At 39.2% G+C, this 24,237-nt stretch overlaps 1 protein-coding gene across 6 annotated transcripts in view; it reads right to left on the bottom strand.

Annotated features, from left to right (window-relative positions):
- The window catches only part of CCDC88A (coiled-coil domain containing 88A), a 60,756-nt gene that overhangs the window by 24,846 nt on the left and 11,673 nt on the right, over positions 1-24,237 (bottom strand). For all 6 annotated transcript variants that reach the window (XM_041473962.1, XM_041473964.1, XM_041473967.1 and 3 more), the window contains 12 exons: positions 20,319-20,427; positions 16,673-16,742; positions 13,051-13,109; positions 12,382-12,465; positions 11,678-11,818; positions 10,035-10,204; positions 7,140-7,221; positions 6,414-6,572; positions 4,894-5,040; positions 4,267-4,411; positions 3,477-3,661; positions 1,982-2,119 (listed from right to left, as the gene is read on the bottom strand). In XM_041473962.1, coding sequence (XP_041329896.1) covers positions 1,982-2,119; positions 3,477-3,661; positions 4,267-4,411; positions 4,894-5,040; positions 6,414-6,572; positions 7,140-7,221; positions 10,035-10,204; positions 11,678-11,818; positions 12,382-12,465; positions 13,051-13,109; positions 16,673-16,742; positions 20,319-20,427 — 1,489 coding nt within the window. The remainder of the gene's footprint in view (positions 1-1,981; positions 2,120-3,476; positions 3,662-4,266; positions 4,412-4,893; positions 5,041-6,413; positions 6,573-7,139; positions 7,222-10,034; positions 10,205-11,677; positions 11,819-12,381; positions 12,466-13,050; positions 13,110-16,672; positions 16,743-20,318; positions 20,428-24,237) is intronic.

Here is a 24,237-nt window from a genome sequence, read left to right as displayed (position 1 = left end):
CTTTTAAGTTAAAGAAAATCTCTTACTCTGCTAATGTTTATGTGAAGAACTACAAATATTATTTCAAGTTTGACAACAAAGTAAATATTCAAATCTCTTCCTCTTGAATATTAACAGATAAACATAAACCCAAAACTAATAAAGCACAAATCAAAAGAAAGCTTTACCTATTTCCTAGCAATTTAATTTTCATTTGTGTTTACCCATGTTTAGATTGTTTTTTCTTACACTCTGTGATTTCCAGAGCTGTGTCCACGAAGAACAGGACTGCAGCAAGTTCTAAACCAAACCTGAGATGGAGGGAGGTGTGGGAGCCACAATAATCTCTTTATTTCATTAGGAAAAAGTAGAGGTGATGGGTGGGAGATGAGGGAACCCTGATCACATTCAACAACAATTTGAGAAGAAACACACCAAAGTTACACTGATTTCTGAGTTAAAAAGAACCTTTGGTTACTCTGTTTCAAACCAGCTTCAGAGAAATTAAATCATAGTGGAATTATTTTCATAGGAAACATTTTCCCAGATCTACCTCAAGGATAAAGGCAGAACTTACACCTTAATTTTTAGTATTTCTTGACTCTTTAGGTTGCTCCAAATAATTTGGAATTATTTGGGCATGTAACACCAGACAAAATCATGCAGCAAAACTGTTTGGATCAATATTTAAATGTACACTAATAACCCAGTGTAAGGGATGTTTCAACAATAAACTGTTTGGGAGAAAAGCAAAAGTGCTGCTTGCAATGAAAAACAGACTGAGAAAATTACAGGCTGTTCCACAGTGAAATCTGAATGGAATTATTAATTACAGATCCACAGCTCTGCTCCCAGCAATGACACACTGCTCTGGAATATTCACCAGAAACTCCTTAACAGGTGCCTAAAAACACAGCTCTGGAGCACCTGGCACGGCACTGAATTACTGTCCATGAATTCTGCTTCTAGAATCCCAATTCTACAAAAAGATCCTGATAAATGCCTCCAGGATTTCAGATGAGATCAAACAAACTTCCTACAGTCAACTCTAGTGTCAGCACAGGATTTTGGAAGAGATATGGAAGATGCTGTTGCCCCATCAGCCCCTAAATATATTATTTTTAAGCAGAAATAGGCCCATTGAAATATCAGTCCTAAAACAAGATATGTATCTTTAAATGAAAGCAAACCTTCCATGCCAAGCTTTTTTTTTTCCACCTCCCTTTTTTCTTCCTTCTGGAATTCCATTTACTGATGAATGGCCTTTAAAAATATTCAGCATTTTTTGAAATCTAATACTCTGCATTTCAGAATACTGTACTTTAAATTAAACTAAATGGCCAAGTCATCAGGAGGTATAAATAGAATTTATAAAAACTAACTGCAGTTCTAATTCTGAAGGACTCAATTCCTACATCTGGGAATTCCAGAAACTTCCAGAATTCTTTTTCCTGCTGGCTGCTCTGCAGACACCTCAAAGGTGCCAGTGTCCATCAGGCACAGGTACATCTTTAACAAGGAGTCAGATGCCAGTTTTTGGCAGGCACAAATAAATCCAGGTGGTGACAGCAGAAACCCATCCCAGTGCAGGGTAGAATGATGGAGCTGCACCCGAGGCTGCTGCAATTCCCATCAGTACTCTCACATTACTCCAACATTATTCCACACACTGCCAGCTGCCTGGGACCTGCTCTCCTCCTCTGGGAGGTGTCTGGCTTCCTTCCAAAGTTCCCAATTTTCCCTCCTGGCTGAGCTACACCCTCCAAGCAGCTCCAGCAGATGCCCACGAAGCCGTGGGAGTGCTCTAAACCCACCAGGAAAGCCCCAGCCAGAAATGAGTCACGTCTCTCACTGCCTGCAGCTCCCAGCAAAGCTGTTTTCCTGCAGGAACCTCCTTTTGGCAAATCCACTACATTTACAGTCCCTTTATGTCTGTAAAATGCTACAAAAGGAGACCAGCAGAGCACAAAGCAGCATTAAAACTTTTGGTTCTGCAACTCACTTGTCGCTCGGAGTTCTCTCGAAGTGCTTCAAGTGTCTTTTCAAGCTGTGCTTTTTCTTTCAGCAAATCTTTACTCTGATTTTGACTGTTCTGAAGACTTTGTTTCTCTTGGCTAATTTCATTCTCCAGCTCTTCAAGCTGGAAAGAGAAACAAAAGTTTTAAAATGTACTTAAAAATGACAGTCTTAGCTGGGTTGAAGGCACCCTTATAGAAATGAATAAAGCAGCTTAAGGGAAAGAATTAAACAGAATTTTCTAATCTTTAATTGAAACATTAATTTCTTCTGGGAATACATTTACTCCTGCCAGAATTTTCTCCCTGGCTCAGAACACTGTATCTATAAAGTACTTTAGTGTAAAAAAAAAAAAGGTCAGATTTTCTCAGGCTCTGGATATTTCCTCAAGCATCTTTTTTTTCCTCTTAAAATTCCATTTCAGTGAGATTTATACTGCTCCTCCAAGACCCTTTTAACTTAAGAAGGTTGAACGTTGTTTGATCTTACTTAACTATTTCAAGAGATAATTAAGATGATTCCTTGGGAATTAAATACATGAGTTTGTTTTGTCAAGTGTTTCCAACTTGCAGAGAGCAAAGCTATTTAAAATTTAAAATACCCAAGCATGATTTCTCTGCCACATTTACATGGCAACAAGTTGACCTGAATGATGTTTGTGTGTTTCTTACACCTATTCTTTCTTTTGTACCTCCCAGCTTTCTTTTGGGCACAGCACAGAGGCTGCTCCAAAAAACACCAGCTTCTTAGGAATCAGAAAACTTATGGAAGCATGGAATACAGTAGGGATTTCTTTAATTTTCTTTTTTTAATTATCTCTTAGCCACTCTAAGAATAGTCTTTCACCTGAAATAGCTGCTGAAGTCAAAGCTATTTCAGGAACTTTAGACATTTTCACTCCACTGTAATTAGCCCCAGCTTCTTTTTTCTTTTTCTGATTTTTATTCTCTATAAATACCACTGACTAAATTATTCTATTTGATACACATAATTTGAGGAGCAAAGTACTGTTAAACCTGGCAAACTCCCCTCTTGAGCTGTTTATCAATTCCTTGACCCACCTTCTCCCTCCCTCAGCTAAAATGAGGACACAGGACCAAGTTTTCAGCTCAGACTCATCACTCACTCTCCACCTCTGCACACACACTTTCTTCTGCTACATAATTACCAAAATTAATGCTCTCCAGTATTTTAAACCACTTCCATTACTCATCATATCCCCAATATATTATTATTTCTTCCCCTCACTGGTCTAAGACCTTTCTGAATAAACTGGTCACACACTCACACAATAAAGAAGAGAAAAACCTCTCGGAGGTGGTTTCATTTTTTACCATAAACTTACAAACACTGTAACTCCACTTAGACCCTTGTAATGCCTTACCCAAAATAACAGCAATTCATAAAATTAACCTTTGGGAAGAAAATAGCAAAGAACACCAGGCAGCTCTCGCACAATCCAAGCACACCCTGACCTTTACCTTCTTGCTAAGTCTTTGGTTTTCTTTTTCCATTTTCAGAATCCTTGAACTGCTGCCTTCCACAGAGCCCACTGCACTTTGGAGCTCTTCCACAGTCTTCAGCAAACTTTGGTTTTCCATTTCCAGCTTCAGTAACCTGCTGGATGTCAGCTCATTCACCTCATGGCCCAGTGATTTCTGTGGCACTGCAGGAGAAAAACACCATTATTTAAATAAAAGGTGACTTATTAGCCAGAATTCTTTGGATTCTGCATTTTTCAACTTAGAGGATTTAACAGCCTTTGAAGGTCCTCCCAATGCCCTCTTAGTGACCAGAGCTGATAAGGATTAGAAATATTAGAAATTAAAATATGTTCTACTCTCCCAGTGTTCCTAATCACAGCACAGATTTGTTCCCCACAACTCAGGATGTGTCTCCAAATTCCACAAGTGCTTTGCACAGAATCCAGTTTGTATCCAAGTATGTTATATAGAGGAGTCAAAATTTTTACCACAGCTCTTCTCCTTAACTTTAAGAACAGCAAAGCAAGAAGACCCATGATCTGTGCTGCAGAGTACAGAAGTGTGAATGGCAAAGTATGCAATTTCAAGGTTTTTATGGGGTTTACACAACTATTTAACTGACCCAGAACCACAAGAACAGACTTCTCATGTAGGCTGTATTTCAATGGATCCATGGGAATCAGCATTTCTCCAGAGGACAACATGCTCTGTACTTCAGAAATAAGGACATTTAATTTCCTAATGCTACCTAGCCTCTGAGATTTCAATTTCAATCATTTATGTTTACCTTCAGAAAGCTCAGTAGTCCTGTTTATCTGCTCCAGCTCCCAGCCAAGATGCAAAGACTCATCCATACTTTGTTTCTGAGCCATTTCCAGGGTCATATTTTCCTCCATGAGCTCCTCAATCTTCTTTCTGTCCATATCACGCTCCTTGAAAATTATTTCACAGCTTAAAAGTCTCAATACATGCAAAGTATTTAATTATCTATATTCTACTGATGTTTATATTATATTATCTTTATAATGTTGTCACAGGGAAGGGCAAAGTGCTTTTTCTGGTCTGCCTAGACATTGAGATGGGGAGGAACTGGGAAAAGTTGGGAGAACTTTGAAGTGGACAGTAAAAAGAAGATTACAAAGAACCTCTTCTCCTCATAACCTACAGCAATTACTCCCTATTCTTCCAAAGTTTACTCCTCTCTGAATATTAGGAAGTGAAGTGCACGGGGTAAACACAATATTTAAGTGACAATTGATTCACATAAAAAAAAAAAATCAAACCTCTTGCTCTCAAACCTCTGCATTTATCATCACATTCCTTCTCTTCCCCGCTATTTTGAAGGCTTTTATTAAAAATGGAAATTAAATTCAGTGTGTATCAGTTGCCTTTGCCACCCTCTCCTGACACTCACCATCTCCATGTCATGCAATTTAGCTTTCAGCTGTAGATTCTCTTTTTCTAACTCGTGCAGTTTATCTGAACGAGCTCGGGTCCCCTCTAACTGATCTTCCAACATTGTCTTGGTTTCTAGCAGCACTTGATTGTCTTCCTTTAACTCCTGCAAAAATGGAACAACAACAACAAATAAATCCCAAACCAGAAGCATTCCCCTGCTCATGCAAACTTTGATACACATCACAACCAGTTTCAGAAACCCAAACTAAAACTGGGAGCTGAAACAGACTTTTTATAAAAAGCACATTTACAGCAATTCCACATAAATGCAACTTACAAATTTCTGTGAAAATAAAATTTGACGTGAATGAAATACTCCCTAAGCCATTAAGAACAAGTAAGGTTGATAATTATAATCAAACCATCAGAATCTCTGTGATTTGGGCTGTGATCTGTGAAGATGTACTGCATGTACAGCCCAAAATTAGGTTTATAGGCCACTGGGCCCAAAGTCAGGCCATGATGCTGAAAATGCAACCACAATCTTAAAATACAACCAGCCACTCTCAAAGGGCCCGAGCAGCTTTAATTTGGGTACACAGAGGATTTTTTTAATAGCATCTGATGAAAGTAATGTGCAAAATACATAATTGGCAATTTTCCTCATGATACAAAGACAAAACTTTTCAAACTTCAGCATACAGTCAGCTGCAAAATCTGAAAAAAGATCCCATAAATATCCTTCATACTCCTCCCTAGACAAACATTAAGTTAACTCACAATTATTACAAAGCAAACCCAACTAATTAACATCTATCTGTACTGAAGAATGCTTGAAATATCCGATAGTTTACAAGCTGTGAAACACAAACAATTTTTTCGGGTGTTTATTAGTTTAAACATTCTATGAAAATAAAACTTCCACTGTTGTCAAATCCTGTACACTAATCTGTTTTCCTTTACTAATTTTGATACCATATGGCACTTGCCCATCAAATTTGTCATTTACAGACAGAATGATGGCCTGATAAATTCCTGCATGTTGATTTGCCTCCTAAATTACTAATTCATGCCAGAACTCTGTTTCCCTTGCTTGGTGTTGGTACATCTTTTTTTAGTGTATTTTATGCCATTGTCCTATACTCATTTATGTGAACAGCCTTCCTTTTCCCAACACTTGACTTAGAAAATTGCTTTCCTTTAGGAGTCCTACAGGAGGAGAAAGGAATTATTATATTTACAGCATTTTTTCAGTTAATTCCTCTGTGGGTTTCTCAATCCATCCTTCACAGAGGCTTCCACTGGCCTTGCTAGCTTGGAGCTCTGGTGAACACTGCTGACTTCCATGCCATTAGACATGGAAACAATTCCCAAAAAAATGGAATTTGTCACAAAAACCTGACTGCCATATCCCAGAACAAGACGCTGCAACGCTTTCCCACGTCCCAACGCTTTCATCTCCAAACACACTTTGAAAAAGCCCCAGCCAAGAGAAGAATGGTGCTTCTGGATGATTTCCCCCCTGAATTTCTTCACCTCCACCCTGGCTTTGTAGAACTCAATGTCATGGAGCCTCTCTTTGTAGCGGCTGACTTCGCTCTCCAGCTTGTCCACGCGGATTGCCTTCTCCCGCAGCGCGTCCAGCTCATCCCTGTACACCCTGGCAGAGCGGGCATCCGACAGCAGGTTCATGTTCTGGGACACAGGGAGACACAGGAACACAGGCAGCACTGGTAAGGTGAAGGAGAACACAGCTCCTTCATTGATTAAATGAAGGGAATGCAGAGGGGGATTGTTCATTCTGAGAAATACAAAGAAAAATCGAATATGTTGGAGAGAATTGTAGGTGATTGTATGTCCAAGGAAACTGCACTGGGCTTTTTCAAGGACTCACTACAATTATATATAATATATATTAATCTATGTATTTAAGGTTTTTCCCCTTATTATCACCACACAAAGTATAAAGAAAAACAGACACAATTGGAGCACTTTCATTTTAAGAAGATCTTCTCAGAGGATGCACTGGTGGCAAACTGCTTGAATGAAGAAACAAAAAAATTAAAGAAGAAATACTAACCTAAGTCAGGGCATTTTTTCCCCATCATAATACACCAAATAAAGGAGTAAGTCACACCAGGTCAGGTTCAGAATGCAAAGCAAAAATATAAACATGAAAACATACTTAATATCAAAAAAGGGTGGTGAATTGTTCTGGTGATGGCAACTTTTCTTAAAATAATAAAATGATTAAACCCACACCTCTTGCTGAAGCCTCTTCAGTTCAGCTTCCATCTGTTCCAGTTCTTGTTTACAGTCAAGCAGCTGCTCAGTCTTTTCCTCACTTGAAGGAGAAAACACAATCCAGTTAAACATGGCCACAAACCCTGCTCATGATCACCACGTTTGAGAACAAAGTGCTGAGATTTGTGAGGCTTCCACCTTGAACCCACAATTTCAGGGACATCAGAGTGCAAAATTTAGTGTTGTCATTAAGATTTAATTATTCTTTTGGTTTTAGTCTTTATCTAATATTTTAAATGCTGTTAGACTTTTCACAGTGCTTTAAATTGTTGTCTCCTACTCACAGGGGGCAGAAACCAGGGTGTAATAAGGAATTTTTGCAATAAGGGATTTTGTGTAAAAAGCCACAGACATTACACATGAATGTGTACCAGGAGATCCACATCCAAAACTCAACTCAGAATAATTTCAAATTACACATGCAGAAGGTCCAAATTCTTTCCAGGAGAACCAGACACTGACCCCTTGTCACAGTCCAGTAAAGCCAATTTTAAAAGCACTTTTATAGCTCTGTAATTTTTCCTTTTCTTGCAGAGACTTAAGGAGTTTAGGTGTCATTACTCTACTGAAAAAGACACTGCTTAGTAAGCTCAGTAATTTCATGAAAACACAATGAATTTTAACTTCATGGAAACAACATAGTGTCTGTTTTAGTCTACTCAGAAACCTGTGATAAAAACAATTTGACATAGAATGCCACAATTCTTACATGACTCATTCCTAACTTCCAACTCATTTCCCAATCCTTAAAACATGAGTTTGTTAAACCATGAGTAAGTGCAAAGGAAATATTTAATTCTCTCACAGACAAAGAACACCTGATGTTCAAAATTCAACTGCACCTCAGAACAAACAGTATTTGCTGGAGAAAAACCTGCCAATATTGAATATTCTTTAAAAATGTATTGCATATTCCAATGTGTTACTGTATTATTCCACAATCTGCAATACAAGTAAGAAATTAAAGTAGAAAAGGGGGAAATAAGAAAATTTAATGGACTCTAATGTATAATGCTATCTCAAAGCAATCATACTAAAAAATAGGTATATTTCAAACAAAACTAGAGCAGTTGTTTTCAAAAATGAGCCAGTTTCACCATGAATGATCATTTTGGAAAAGGATTGTTTGGAAAAGGTCACTGAGCCTACAAGCACAGGAGGCTCAGCTCTGCACAGCTCAGTGCAACATCCCTGTCACAGCTTTTCCTCTCCAGAGGTGCTCAGAAACAGGCAAACAAACACAAATTTATTCCTGATTTCTGTAACTTTTCCATCAGCATCCATATTCCTCTTATTGTTCTAGATGGGAACACGCAGAACTCAACACTCAGAAAATGAGGTGTGCAAATTCCTTCTTTGGAGTTTCTGTATTCCCTGGTTTGCATCCAACTGAAAAATAATCTTTGCAGGCCTTTTATAGGAAATTACATCAGCTACACTGCATATTAAACCAGGTATGAAGGTTCACTGCCAAAACCAGATTATACATAAATTTTGTGCTGAGTATTTCCAAGTCTGGAATTAATGTAATTTAAAATTTATCAAATAGATGCAGCATTTAACACTAAATGCTGCAGACAGAAGTTAATTCATCCAAGTCTGGTATTTTAAGATACTGCTACACGTAAAGGGAAATTATTTACCAACTGAATTCAAATAAGAGTGCAAAATGTGGACTGTTCTGAGCCATCAGTGTTGCCCTAATTGCACGCTTCAGCTACAGACTGGAGAGGATTGGACTAAATTATACAGAACATACCAGTGTTCACTGTTTAGGCTATCTATTAACTGTCAATCAAACTAATAACAGCAATTTTTTCACTAATTTTCTTGGTGCAGCTGTTTATAGAATATCCTGGGCGGGCTCATTGCAGGAGACACATAATAACACAGACATCAGGAAAAAAGAGCCCCATCTTTTGTCCTCTGTTCCTCATGAAGACCATGCTGTAGTGGGGGAAGGGGATCCTCAGAGTAAATCAACAAGATCCTTAATCCAGCCAGCTAGAAATCATCTGATGAACAAACTCTGGGAATCGTGACTTATGCTACCTTTAGCTTGTGATTTAGTTTACCTGTCTCCTCTCCCCATTGCTGAATTTAAAAAAATAAATATTTATGCTGTTTCTACACATATTGAATCTCTTCAGGTTGAGCATTTTAATTCAGAACACACACACACACACACATACACTTCACTCTGCTAAAACAACTGACACACTGCTACAGGGAGAAGCAGATTCTCCACAGGTCTGTTATTGATCTTCTCTTTAAATAACTCCTCACTCTGCTCACATCTGCTCCTTGACTATGAAGACAAAATGCCCACAGAAACCTACAGAATCAGAAGCAGTTTTCAGGAGCGAGTAACTGTTGTCTAGACAAGAAATCTTTTACACAGGAACAAAGAGGTGGGGGACAGGAAAGCATTCTAATGAAAATTTTTTGTCCTATCTGCCATGATTTTAAACCATGAATTCACCATACTTGTTGGAAACAGGTCACCAAATCATGCTGTTGAGAAGGAATCCCTCCTGCCTCATCTCCCTTTAATGATCACCTGGTTTGAGAAAAAAATGCTGAGATTTGTGAGACTTCCACCTTTAATCCATGATTTCAGGGACATCAGAGAATAAAATTTAGGTCAAAACATCATTATGAATACAGAGACAAGCACAGATAAAACATCCTATTTGTCCCATGGGTCCACAAATCTCCCTGTATTATAAAAACACCCCTCTGGGGAGCAGTAACTAAAAAACCCATTTGAATGGACAAAGAATTGCTCTGAAGAGGACTAGAAGCGTGCCAAGGCAGCATTTGGAGAGGATCTGAGTGTGCATTGGTACTCACAGCTCCTGCCTGAGCCTCCTGATCTTGGCCTTGGCGTCGGCGAGCTCCACGCTCAGGTGCTGCCGGCTCTCGGTGCGCTTCATGCCGGGGGAGCCGCACGGGGACTGCGCGGCCGAGGCGTGCGGCAGGAAACGGAGACAGTCCCGCTCCTCCGACAGCTCGATGATGGTCTGAGGAGGCAGAGCACAGCCCAAGGTCCAGAGGGGCCCTCACAGAGCCACCTCTGGGGTGTCATTCATATCAAACGCTGCAATGGCACGACAACGATGGAAAGGTTTTGGCCATCGAAGAGGTCAAAAGTTCTACCTGCAGCTCTATGCCTAAAGCAAAGAGCTGTCACTGTCATATTTCCTGAAAAATCCTCTTTGCCCTGGGATGCTGAGAAGCCTCAGAGTGTTTTGCTGCTTTGGAATGTGGCTGGAGATTGTTTATCCAACACGTGAATTGTTTTTGTTTAATGACCAATCACCGTCCAGCTGTGTTGGACTCTCTGAGGAGAATCACAAGTTTTCATTATCATTCTTGTTAAGCCTTCTGATGTATCCTTTCTCTATTCTGCACTATAGTTTTAGTATAGTATTCTCCAATATAGTATAATAAAATATCAGAAAATAATAAATTAGCCTTCTAAGAACATGGAGTCAGATTTATCATATTCCTCCTTCGTCCTGGGGACCCCAGAAACTACCACACACAGCTTTTGAACAGGACCTTCTGCTATTTTAAATTTTGTTTTTCACTTCAGACTTTTAAGCCCACAAAATGGCCAGTATTCAGAATGGACTGGGTAATGAAAGGTGTGAATTCCTTGAAAACCACCACCTCTTGAAAATAAAGATAAATGTGTATCTCTAAACAAAGTGGTGTTCTTCAGCGTGCAGCAGCATCCTTGACAACTGAATGAAGCACCAGATCTACAGGAATATTCCTATTTCCCCCTACAAATAAAGGTGTTAGCCAAATATGCACATCTCTCATAGTTTAAAGTATTTTTCCTTTGCTTTGCACAAAGGCATCACCCCCATCCTCTACCCTCTGTTTTATTCCTGTCAAGGCTGTGATCTGGAAAAACTGTCAAAGGAATATCTGGAATAGTTGCAACATTGACACATCCACTCTACTGAGGGGCAAATCAGGGACCACTGAGATGATTCACAACTCAAACCTTTTAGTAAATACAGTTCTGTTCCTTGATTCTAACATGGTACAACAACTGTGCCTCAAGACAGGCCTGCAAAGCCTCCTCTCCTGGTATGGATTCTGCTTTGTCCCCCTAAAATCTGAACAACAGGACATGGGAATAGAGCAGCTTTCAGTGACTGGCTTGCAAACTGATGGGTTATTGATTCCTGGTAAATGCAGCTGATACAGCTTTGGATTCTCTGTTTTCAGCTACTGATCAATGCTGAAGTTGTTTCCCACTCTGGCTGTGTGGGAAAGATCACCTCTTCTCTTTTCTACTTTAACTTTCCTACACCATTAACAAAGATGCACAGAGGAACTCCCTGAGACAACTTTCTGGCAGTCAGGAATCCTTGCTTTAACATGTCAGCAGAAAATTAAACTGAGAGTTACAAAAATCCTAAGCTGCATTATCTCAAAAAAAGAAGATTTCTAGTATTTCTCTTAAGCCACATCCATACCTCTGAGTGCTCATCTCTTTCATCTATAAGTCTTTTTAAATGCAATGCCATATTTTTGAGGAGAGGCTCAACATACTCTTGTGTCAGCACAATGACATCCATCCACTGCAGGTCAAACACATTTTCCTGATTATGAGTTACCTACATGGGGTGAAATGAAAGAGAAAAAACATCCACTTGAAATTTTAAGAGTAGAAAGCAAGGCAAAAAAAAAAAAAATCTGCAGCTCTAGAGGTTAAATTCTCTGGATAAGGTATGAAAAAACATTTAAAGTATATTTAATTGTAAGTAAAGGAAGAGTTTTTTGTCTACCTGGAAGCAGCACTTCGTCCTTCTGGCAAGGTGACAATAACATTATAAATTATCTACCACATGCATTTGATTGGAATGGTATTTTATAAAGAAATTTGCATATAAAGATTTCACTAAACTAAATTTGCTATATGTAACTAAGAAATCCTGGAAGCAACAGACTTGCTTTCTGGCACTGCTCTAAAAATAAAACCCAAAAATGCTCAATCATTAAATCTTTTTGTGAATCAAGTGAAAAAATAAAGCCTTTTTTGCTTACTACAACCACTCAATATGCTAATCACATATGTCATTTACTTGCCATTGAACACATGCAACTCCCCCTCCTGCATCACAATATTCCATCTCAAAAAATCCCCAAAAATTAAAAGCAAAACCCCCCCAAAAAATACCTCCTGAATATGGGCTGCAACAGCTGCTCTGGTATCAAAATCCAGACTTTGGATTCTTTCAATAAATTCTTCTTTTTTCTGACACTAAAAATAGAGACATATATTTTATACACATTTATATGTATAATGGCAAGTATTTTAATTCTTCTTTTGCATTTCTTAAGAGCTAAAACTTATAAAGCAATGGCCACATGACTAAATTATTATCCAATAATTCTGGTGACCAGCAAATCCGTGGTTTATGCCATGTTACAGTAATTATAACTTTCAACACTAATTAAATGATACAAGGAAAATCAAATTGAAATGGTACAAGGAAGAGGTTTCTTAAAATTGCTATTTATTCAAATTCTGTGATAGTTTATTAAATACATGAAACAGTGCAGTGAGTTAATTTTCAGCACTTTACCATTTCCTCCCTTTCTTTACAGTATCAGGTAAATTACCACTATTGAAATTAATAACCCATTATGGTGGTATTGGAGGTATTTGTGCAGTAACAGGTGTAGGGTTGTAGCCATTTAATTAAAAATCAGAACATTCCAATTTCTTAACGAGTGCAGTTGTACCACCAAAGGAAGAAACGTTTTACACCACCCCAAGTATTAAAATAGTACGAAAAGAGATCAGTAATTCAATTTTCATAGAGACAAACATAATTAAACTCACCTGAACTGCACAACCAAGCAAAAGCAGGAGGAGCTTTTTTACTTCTTCAGTACCTGGCTCTGAGAACAAAAGAAGAAAAAATGGTAACTGTAAAATTGTCTTTTGAGCTTCTTCTCCTACACCTCAGAAGACAGGAGGTTTTCTTGGTATTCCCATATCATTTATGTTAACCTAGTTTAGAAAACAACCAGAGGAGCTTTCAGCTCAGTCCTTTTTGCCATTTAACTGCCAACTTCCAGAGTAACTCAACAGCTTAACAGCCACAACAATTTCAAATGGAAAAAAAAAAACCTCAGCCCTTCGAAAAGGAGAACTTCAGAGTGACATTTTTAGAGACCTACTAATCAAGTTTTCAATGGTAATCTCAGGTGTCTCAAGACAGTTACAAAAGTGCTTAAATTATCTGTTGCTCCCAAGTTGGAAGAGTTTAGGTGACAAGTTCATTTAAATTCCTTACAAAGCTGTATTAGATATTCAGCTGCACATCCAAAAAATCAAAATGCATTTCCAAATCTGGCCTTAAGCATCTTAATCTCCTAAAGAAGCTTAAGATAAAGAACTCTGTTTACAGATTAATAAAAATGTTTCTTACTTTTTACGTTCACAATGTCCTCATCTTGCTACTAAATATAGAAATATATTCTATATCTAGAACATAAATGCCATGAAACAAATGCTTCAAGGATGACAAAATAGTTTAGGCATTGACTCAAGCTGCTGCTTTTGGAGGGAGCTACATAAAGTGTATAATCCCAATGATCATGGAATATTGCAATTTTTCAAGGGGTTTCTCAGGTAGATAAATACATTACAAAAAACATAAGACTCAAATGGGAGATTTTGAGTCATTTATTCAGACTTCTTGTATCCCAAAGGCTTAAGCTGTGAAGTCTTTTATGGAGAAACAGAAAAACCATCAAGGAATGTGTTTGATCAGAAGCTGCTTCAGCTGAAGAAGGCAAATTCCACCTGACTTTCTGCCTTTTATCAATAAAGGTTAACAGGAATATTGCAACAGGAGGAATCCAACAGCTCATAGCCTACATTCACTTACCCCAATAAAGCAATCACACTTTCTTAATTTTTAAGCAATCCCTGAGCTCCTCTTCACTCTTCATCTCCTGACTGCCTTTCAAACACTTGCCTGAATATTGATTCCTTGTCTCTCCCCCACGTTCCCTGAAGGAACAGGGCAAAATACTGAACCATCTCAGCTTCCCTCATCTTCTGTTCTTCTTCCTTTTCCTCCATCAGAAACACAGAAACAGATGATTCTCTTCCACACCCTTCAACCTGCTGAGCTTTGTCCCTGCCCTGTGCCACTGTTTGATCTTCCCTGTGCTCACCCTTATCCCTGCCTTTCACACCCTCTGCAGGCTTCCATCCTCCCCTGCCCTGCTCCCTCAGGAATATGAACTTGCTTTCATCTTCCCCCTTCCCCTTTGCCTCATCATTACCCCTCTGTAATTTAATTTAACATTTACAGTCACAGGCTGTAGCTCTCTTCCAGTTTTCTCCTCCAACTGCCTTCCTGTCAATCAGCTCAGGAAATATTTCCTGATAAAATCCCTGCTGAGCTGTTTTATCAAACCTCAACTCCAGCCTTCTCCCTGCATTTTCCTCCATGAGCCAACTGCCTCTGGTAGCTGCTCCTGCCATCTGCAATTTGGCATCTTCTGGGATTTCTCTACTAATCATTCCCTAAGTGTAAAGGGGAAAAACTGGGAAAAAGCCCTGTGAAAAATCACACCTCCAGCCTAAGTTTTAGTGGACTGAATCCAAGTCTTGATCAGGGAATTGACTTTTACTCCAGGGCTTGCCTTGATGCAAACAGATTTACACAGCAAGTGTCTCCAAAGATCACTGAGGTTTCATTTCCCTGCACCTGCCCAAAAAAAGCTTAAAAACCACTGCAGGGATGAGATCCTTTTCCAAGCTGACACAGCAAGAGCAGCCCTAACTTTTGAAGGGGAAAGGTTCTGGACAGAACCCAGAAGAACAGGTCTGTATTCTAGTTCAGACCAAACTCTGTGATTGAACTCCAGCAGGGAGCTGAAACACCTGCAATAATGTTGTCCAAGCATAACAATTTTTTAAAAATGTGAGTGCTACACTACAGAAAAGTCCAAATTTTCTCACAAATCCAACAAAATCCCCACAGAACAGCAAAGCACACACCAGCAGAGCTGCCAAACCACAGACCCCAAAACACAAAGACACCACCTGAAAAATGACCAAACCATAAAACTGAATGTGTACAACTGAATGCAGTATTATCTCTGTGGGGTTTGATAGTGCATTTTCAATGAAATGTCATCTTATACTAGACAATATTATGGAAACATTTTCTCTCAGTATCTTGAACAGAATAAAAAATGTCACTACAAAACAATATTATGAGCTGGGTTTTTTTAAATCTGTTTTTCCAGTAAATCTGGTTTCTAGGCAAATCCATGGAGTCTTTCGAAAACCTTAAGAGAGTCTGGAACCAAAAAAAGCACGATGCATTCTGTTCTTTTGGAAAGGAAGAGACCACATTCACACTTCTTGGTGCATATGACAGCAGCTGCACATATAAAAACTGAAAAAGCTGTGACCTCGGAAGCAAAAGCAGCAATACTCAAAAGCAGAAAGTAAAAACCCAAAAGAACTAAAGCAAGATACCTACAGAGATGGGATAGTGCAAATGAGATATGGAAAATACCAATGTCATGAGCCCTGGGATTGGGAAGTGAGGAAACACAGATGCTTCTTCTGGCTCATGAGGAAGCCCCTGTCCCACAGACACAGAAGCGTGGCAGAGAAGACATCCCAAAGAAATCAAAACAGCCAGGGGAAGCTACACAGCCTGTTAGAGCAGTTCCTGACCTCTCTGCTGAGGTGTCAGAACATCAGGAGGAGAACACCTGGGGCACATTAGACCTAGGTAAATAAATTCTGCCCAATCCATAGTGGCTCCATGCAGGCCAGGTGTGTCTGCTCCGTGCTTCTGGAATTGAGAGCATGGTGCAGAGATTCCCAAGTGGCTGTGGACAGTCAGCTGGCTCCACACAGGCTAATTTTCTTGGTGTGAAAATTGCAACTCTCAGAGCTGGAAGCAGAGAAGGTGGGAGCATGGAGAAGACAGTGTCAGTTCAGGGGAGAAAACAAGAAGGTAATTGCAATATTTTTTAGGTACGGATGCAAGAGAAGCAGGAGAGTTTGGGGGAAGGAGAAACAAGGATCAGGAGCTGGATCAAGTGAGATGCACTGGACTGCCAATTCCCTCAGCGGTGACACAGGTAAAGAAAGTTGAAGGTGCAGTAGCTGGGAGTACATGAAACTTTAACTTTGTGCCATCAGTGGTTCACTGGTTGCTGGGAAATGCACTCGGGCTCAGTATAAATCCTAGTGAAAGCCAGGGCTGAGGCTGTGCCAGAACAAATTTTTTAGAGTGTGGACAGAAGAAAATCATTATTAAATCATTACTCATCATTATTAAGCCCTTTATTTGATAAAGTATTTAAACAATCTTCTGTTGAAAGGCTCAACCCTACAGGAATTTTACTTTTTACTTTTACAGTGAAAGAATATAAATTATCACACCAGTATACATTTTTATCTTAGTCAAAAATAAACTTACCAGAAAAAGGATTTTTGCCAATTATTAGCACATTTGGCAAAGACATCATGATCAACTGCTGCAAAGTCTCCTACAAAAGTTAATTAAAACATTATTTACATCATATGTACTGAATGAAAGCAAAGCCATTTCAGTATTAATTAAACAGTTTTAATATTTTTCAGGACTTCATGCAGGCAATTCATATAATACTTAATTATTTGCATTCTAATTAAAAAAACAACAAATATGAGTTATTCTACAGAAGCTTTGTTTTAGTGGTTTGTACAATCATCTCACACAGCAAAATCCTCTCGTGGCAATGAGCTGGCTTAGGGATCATAAGCCAACAAGATCCCGAGTCTCAGAATGCAGCAAAACCCTTTAAATTTATTATGGTCATGTTTCCCTGACTAACTTATTGATACATTATTTGTTCTATTGGCTCTAAGGTGCATTCCCACTGCAAAAAATCGATTTCCTTTATTTCACAGTTTCTTTGGCCTCACCAAAACATGCATGTAAAAATCCCAGGGGTTTTTGCTGCAGTGACACTGGGCCAGCTGTGATTATGAGGGTACAAACCCCTGTCTGCACAAATCACATGGAATTTTAGCTGGAAAGTGCCACACACCAGGCAGCAGCTCTGCCTATGTGTTCCATGGATTCCATCAATGGAGCTCCTGTAATGGCTGTAATCGGGTCAAATCCCCAGTCTAGACAGAGCCTAATTCTCCTGAAGCAGAATAGTCTTTCTCCTGTTCCCAGATATTTATTCCCAGCAGATGCCATCCTATAGTCAGGCTTTTTGTTTTTCCACAGTGACAGATCCATTACTATATAAAATGCTCCTACTCAAAAGGAACATATTCCAGAAGAGCCCAAGGCACACATCAGGTGTCACATCATAAGCAACAACCTAACACAGGTCTACCTGCTTTAGGTCAAATTGAAAAAAAACCCCAATATTTCTTGAAAAACACTAGTAGAAATTATTAGCTACAGCTATACTTGGAAGTTCCCACCAGTTAATACACAACATCAAAATTATATCTGAATTGATTAATAGTAGACTGCAAAATATACATTCCCACTGGACATGCCTAAGACAAATTATAAGGAGGAAGAAAACAGCTTTGACCTCCTCCAATATCATGAAATCCAACCAACTGTGACACCTGTACTTCTCAGACTTTGATAAAGACTATTTTTAAATAAAAATAAGACATGAAGTGCACCACAAGATGTTTGAAATCAATATAAAACAGATAAAATATAACTAATTTAATGAGTATCAACAGCAACTATGAAAGAATCACATTTTTAGAGTGGCTTTTTGTTGTTTGCTTTTGTTGTTTTTTTGGGGGTGGTTTTTGGTAGTATCTCAAATAATTCCATGATGCTATCATAAAGCTGATCATGTATCAAAGCAGAGTATGAGCAGCAGTAACCAAAACATGTGTCCTGAATGGACATGATCACCTGTTTCCTTACAGCACCTCTGCCTTGCCCCAGAGATGTCTGACACCTTTTCTGTCTCTTGGTGTTAACCTCAGCACTGGCTTTGCTTGCACAAACTTTCACAGTTCACTAGCATTTATTTTACTGAAGATTTTCACCTCCTCAGTCAAACCTGCTGAGGGTCACTGGATTAAACCTCTCGAGCCCACCAAAAATTTAGAATCACTTGTCTCGAATGAACTGCTGAGAACAGTTCCACGCTCTTACACTGCCAAGAAATGTACACACTCCAATTACTGGTTCAGGACCAGAACTGTAATTCCAGAGAATAACAAAGATGATACAGGAACAAATAAATTGACTAATATAACATAACTTAATTTTGAATGTTACATTCTACCAGTGCAGGTTTTTGACAAGTACATCCACAGCACCGATGTGATTTTTCACTAAACTGAGAGAAGGTTTTCCACAGATGTTACAAAACCACACGGAACAAAGCAGCATGGACAAACTCACAATGAGAAGAGTTAGGTTAACGCAGTGCTAAAAGTCCCAAATTCCCACATTCATCAGTGTCTGATGCCAAGCCTCAGTAAAATCCTCTCTCAGTACAGTGAATGGTCCCTGTCCCCTCCCCTGGGATCCCAGGCATCCCCAGAACAGCCCCAGGCCCGTGCCTGTACACTCAGCTTTCAGGAGCACTGGGGTGTGAGGCTCCTGCCTCACCCCAGGCTAAGGGAGGCCTCTCAGCTTGATTCCAAGGCATCCATCAAGTCCCAGCATTCCTGCCTTGGGGAATTTCACAGGTGACAGGAACTCAAGTGACCCCTCTGTGAAACAGCCCATCCTTTAACACTTCAACTACCACAAAGCACAAACCTCCCTGCAGGCACTGTAGGGAGTGAATACCTACACATGCAAAAAGCAATCTTAGATTCCAAGGAGCTCTCCAGATTGGAGCATAAATGCCTTTACTCCTGCTAGAAACACCAGCCCTTCAAATGTCTGCATGGTGACCAAAACCCTGAAAGACTGGGAAGGGAAGAAAAGTGTATAAAACAGTTAAAAGGGCAGTTCAATATAGCTTGGGCCACTAAAGGCATGGTGACTGGTTTTACCATTTCTTAAAAAAGAATATTTTTTTATTTTAAAAAAGCTCTTGTTTCTATCACAAAAGTTTGGAGCAACATCTGCAATCCTGAACCATCCAAAGGTACCTAAAAGCCAGCAATTCTGCCTGGTCCTGGAGCACGTGGACTGGTGATACCATGAGGCCAGTGCAGGATGGGGAATGCTTTGTGTTCCAAAAAAGATCAATCCTGTCAGTGTTTGTGCCTTCTCTTGCACCAGTTGTGAAACACTAATGCCTGGGGGAAAATGCCTTCAGTAAGGAAAAGGAAAAGCATCTGGGCCTTAGCAGGCAGCACAGAAATCCATGTGCAGGGGCTGCCAAGGAGAGAAGGGTGGAAGTGCTGGGAAGGTGTTCTGTGGCTGGTCAGGGCACTGACAGCTGGGAACTCTCACTGCACTCGCAGTTTTGGGAAGCACACACTGTGGGTGGACGCAGGAGGAGCACAGGTTGGCCAGGAGGTGTGGGGAGAGGCAGAGCAAAGGTTTTCTCCCAGGTCTGGGCTCTCCTGGCAGCAAGGAGCAGGGGAGTGGGGAAGGGCACTAAAAGCCACGCTAAAGGGACACTGGTGACAGCAGCAGTGCCCAGCTCTGGAGTGTCCATGTGTACAGCACCCTATCCAGCCCAGCATCCAGCAGGGACAGGACCAGCTCCTACTACTGCATCAATCTTTTACAGCTCTTAGATCCTCACTGCATTTACTACCAAATCCCAAATTAATTCAAAGCCCAGTAAAGTTCATCATGTTTTTCTAACAAAAATTCCATTTTACAAGACTAAATGCACATGTAATAATCTCTCTCACTGGCACAAAACTTGCTTCAACTCAGAAAATACCAACCACAGGAGTAATTGCACACACAGAGTATTCTGTAAACAGATCATCATTCATACAGAAGTGTGTCCACACCTCCTTTATACCTGTAAACAGTAATAAGAAATTTGACCAGATACCTAAACAATCATCCATACAAGTATCTCTTGTTCATCTTACTCCTGTTACCCTTGAAGCCATAACTACAGAAGAAAATTTAGAAATAATTCCAGGCAAAACGTAACACAACAATTACTGACCTGGTAGTAAGTTTTGATTTGTTTCACCAAAATAGACAAATTTTGAATCCTTAATGATGCATCATTGTTTACTTTTTTGTTTATCCTCTGATTAGCAGACTTTGGATTGCTGCGAAAGTAAAAGAAAAAAGAAGACATTAAACACACTGAACATTAATCTTTAAAGCTTTCTCTATAAAACAAATGCTATAGTTAATGTGCCAGCACAGCCATTCCTTGTCTTGATAACCATGCCTTGTTTTTCCCTCCAGAAATCAGTAAGGAGTTGTGGAAGATGGGAAGAGCTTGAAATGTGTCTCTGACACAGCCAGCCAGCCTCACATTCTTGTTTGCTGCCAATGCAGCCTGAAACTGGGAGCACCCACCACAATTCCCAGGGAATGGGTCTGACAGGAAAGTTTTTGTGGCTATATGATGGTATTTGACTAGGAACAAAATGTAATTTTTAACTTTTAGAATGATGATGAATATGAAACACATCGTGGTAACACACACTAAACTGTTTTAAATGCATTTACAGATTGTTGGAATGTGACAACAAAGGGATTATTAATTGGAGTTTTTGTCAAGTACTATCATATAATACCAGATTTTTCTCTGGTTTGTCTTGGCTTCAGGGAGGAAATCAATCACTTTTTCCTTCACAAAGCAAAAAGGATCTGAGGAAAGGCAGATGAGACCCCCTTTTTCAATACCTTGTAACACAGAGAGGACAGCAGGACAACAATTCACTGGGATTTCTCATGGAAAACCACGCAGAATCAAAGCACACCCCATAACACTCTCTGAAATATTTAAAGAATTCCTAAGGGATGGCCAGTGTGAAGTTTCTCACTTTTACAGCTTCTTGATACAGTTGCACAACTCAACTTTTGATACTTAATGGTATTATCGTATTGTTTAATGACATTATTACCATCAGATAAACGAGAGCTGGCTGGGATGCTGCACTCAAAAACAAACTACCAATTTTTCCCTGTCAAACCAGGGCTCCCAGCAGGGATATGTGTCTGCTGGCTCTGCTTTTATTCAACATTGTCATTAATGATTTAAACAATGGAATACAGAATACGCTTTCCAGAACAGCCACTGGCAAACTTTAGGAGAAAAAACCCCAAAGAACAACCTTCAAAAAATACTATGGCAATGGAGAATGATCCTGGTAATGTGCAAAAGTAATGGAATTCAATAACTCACTCACAGGCAAAGGATAAGAGTCAGATTCAAATGCAGAGAGAGGAGTTATTTGCTATAAAACAAAAATGACCTGAATATTGTGGTATCGTGACTGATTCTGATGCAGTTTATCCCTTTGATTGGTAGTTTCACATACTCTCTGTACAAAAATTAAGTATTTTTCATTTATATATAAGTTACCTACAAAAACTTTATTTGCCTTTTACAGCTAGCTTAACTTTTAGCATATCAGATTTTCAAAAAAATATATATATTTATGTCTTTTCTTCAGTTTATTGCTATCAGCATTTCCTGGCTTACAAACACAAATAGAAATAATAGAAAAACCACTGCTGGGAAAGGAAGTCAGGTCATATAAAAAATGCACCTCCAACACACAGACATTTTTCAAAGAAAAGCAGTATGCACAATATCTTTTTTCTGTATTTATTATTATAAATCTAGGAAAATTAGGACATGGGTAATTGCCTCATTCCTAAATGCTCATCACCACGTTCCTAAAAATATTATAAACAATTAAAATATATTTCAGAACATATTAGCCAAACCATGTGACCAAGATGTGACCTTGGGTTTATTAGATCAGCCAACCTGTAGCTGTAAAAGCTAAATGGGCTAAAAATAATTATGCTTTGCAGATGCACAGAACTGGACTCCTTTCCACACTGAATTCATTCAAATTTGTTAAAATCAGAAGAGAAAATCCATAATAAATCCTGCTGACCTACAGAGATCAGCTGAAGTCTCCTATTTCTACATGCATATCTCCAAAAGGCCGATTTGGGCCCTTAATCTTCATCTTTAATCTTAATGACCATGGGATTATCTCTGGGCTTTTTCATCATCTTCAGCAGCATTTCTACAGCCACACATTTCAGATGCCTCTCCCTTCAGAGCACCCAAAACAGGGCACAGGGGTTTCCTGGATATTGTGCCAGCTCTTATTTTAGCATCAACACCAAAATTAGTGAGCAACCACAAGAACTCAAAACACAAATGTCATAAAAGCTCAGGCTTTCCATTTTCTCATTTCCAAAGCTGTATTAGGATATTGAGATTGATCCTGGATGAACAAAAACTTCAACATTTGCAGAGCACTGGATCTTCATGACACCAAAGGATCAGTTCAGCCCACAGGGAAGGGCTGCTTTAACAACCTCACCTCCCTCTATGACAAGCTTAGTGACCTGCTTAGTGCCAAAATGATTCATTCCTGTAGCTTAAAACAAAGTTGGGGTTTTTTTTCTTTTGGTTTGGCTTTTTGTTGTTGGCTTAAATGGCAGGAAACAGTTTACTGAGATTGTGAATTTTTGCTGGAAAAGCTTGGGCCGCAGACGTGCTCTGGGCACGTATTTTTACCACTGGGAAAACTCCACTGTCCAGTTTCAAGATGCTCTGCTAGTGCAAATAACCAGCAATTAAAATCAGAATGTCAGCCTTGGGACAACCTGGTGCACAGAAAAAATTTATTTTAGTAATTTTAAAATTTTCCAAAAGCTTATGGCAAAGGGTCCAACAGAAATCCCAAACTCCAAGTTCCCTTAACATTTTTCAGCAGACTTAAAAGTAGGTAGTGGTAACAAGAAGTTCAAACCACTGTTTTTAAGGTTCAATAAAAGCAAGGTAGTGAGATAGCAATACTACTCTCTACCAATAATTTTGAATTTAATTAAACATGTACCCCCAATAACTCACTATTGGTAGTAGATTCCTTTTTCTGTTTTTTGGTAATGAATGTCCTCTTGGCTCATTATTCTTCAACCATGAGAGGTCAGTTCTTTGACACTCTCAATTAGTTCTTGTTAGCCATCACTAGGATGAGTGACTTGGACAAAAAATTGTTTCCATGCTTGCCAGAGTGCAATCCTGCTCTCAGCACCTTCCAGTGCAAACAGGACTTCACCTCTGTGCTACAATAATTGAGATCTTTCTAACCACGTTATGCCATTAAATGATTATAAACACAGACTGTTTATGGGCTACCTACTAAAATCACCCTGTGCTGAAAAGTAAACGTTAAAAACTGAGGGGTTCCCACCAAGCAGCCTCTGTGCTGGTGCTTAGCAGAGCTCCCTAATCTTCAGTCACTGATTTATTTCTACCTTTCAGATTGTGTTAGAACTGTCAGGTTTGTGTATGGAACAGCCAAGCACAGACCTGACAGATTCCTCCTCACACCAGTGTCATGAAAGGATCATGATTAGGTCCTTGAACAGGAAATGCCTTATTAAAAAAAAAAAAAAACCCAACTAAATCCACCTTCACCTCCAATACTGATAACCAGGTCTCATTTCTCAAAGACTCCAACCTGAATGCTCAGGAGTCTCCATAATCCACTAAACAGCATTTTAAATATTATTTATTTAGTCAATATAGTTCATCATCTTAAGTATTGATATCTTTATTTGCCCCTCTCGAAGAGGAAATAATAGAGCAGGATCCTGGCTGCACATTTCCATTTTATGTTGTTTGTAGAACTGTATTTTTTCAGGCTGGTCCAAGTCACGGCATACTAATACTTTTTACTAAGCAGGAAGTCTGATGTGTAACTATTTTTCATACAGAAAGATAAAATTCTAAGCATGAACTGCCAGAACCTTCTAAGAGCAACTCTAAACTCATTTACAGTTCTGGAAAACTAATTTATTAAAGATTTTAATGAAGTACTTATACCCATAAGTTGAACTATTGAATTTCTATGACCAGTAAAATGTTTATAATT

This window comes from Pyrgilauda ruficollis, unplaced genomic scaffold (genome assembly GCF_017590135.1).
Source record: "Pyrgilauda ruficollis isolate IOZ18807 unplaced genomic scaffold, ASM1759013v1 scaffold31, whole genome shotgun sequence".
Lineage (NCBI taxonomy): Eukaryota > Metazoa > Chordata > Aves > Passeriformes > Passeridae > Pyrgilauda > Pyrgilauda ruficollis.
This window is presented reverse-complemented; position numbering and strand designations above follow the sequence as displayed.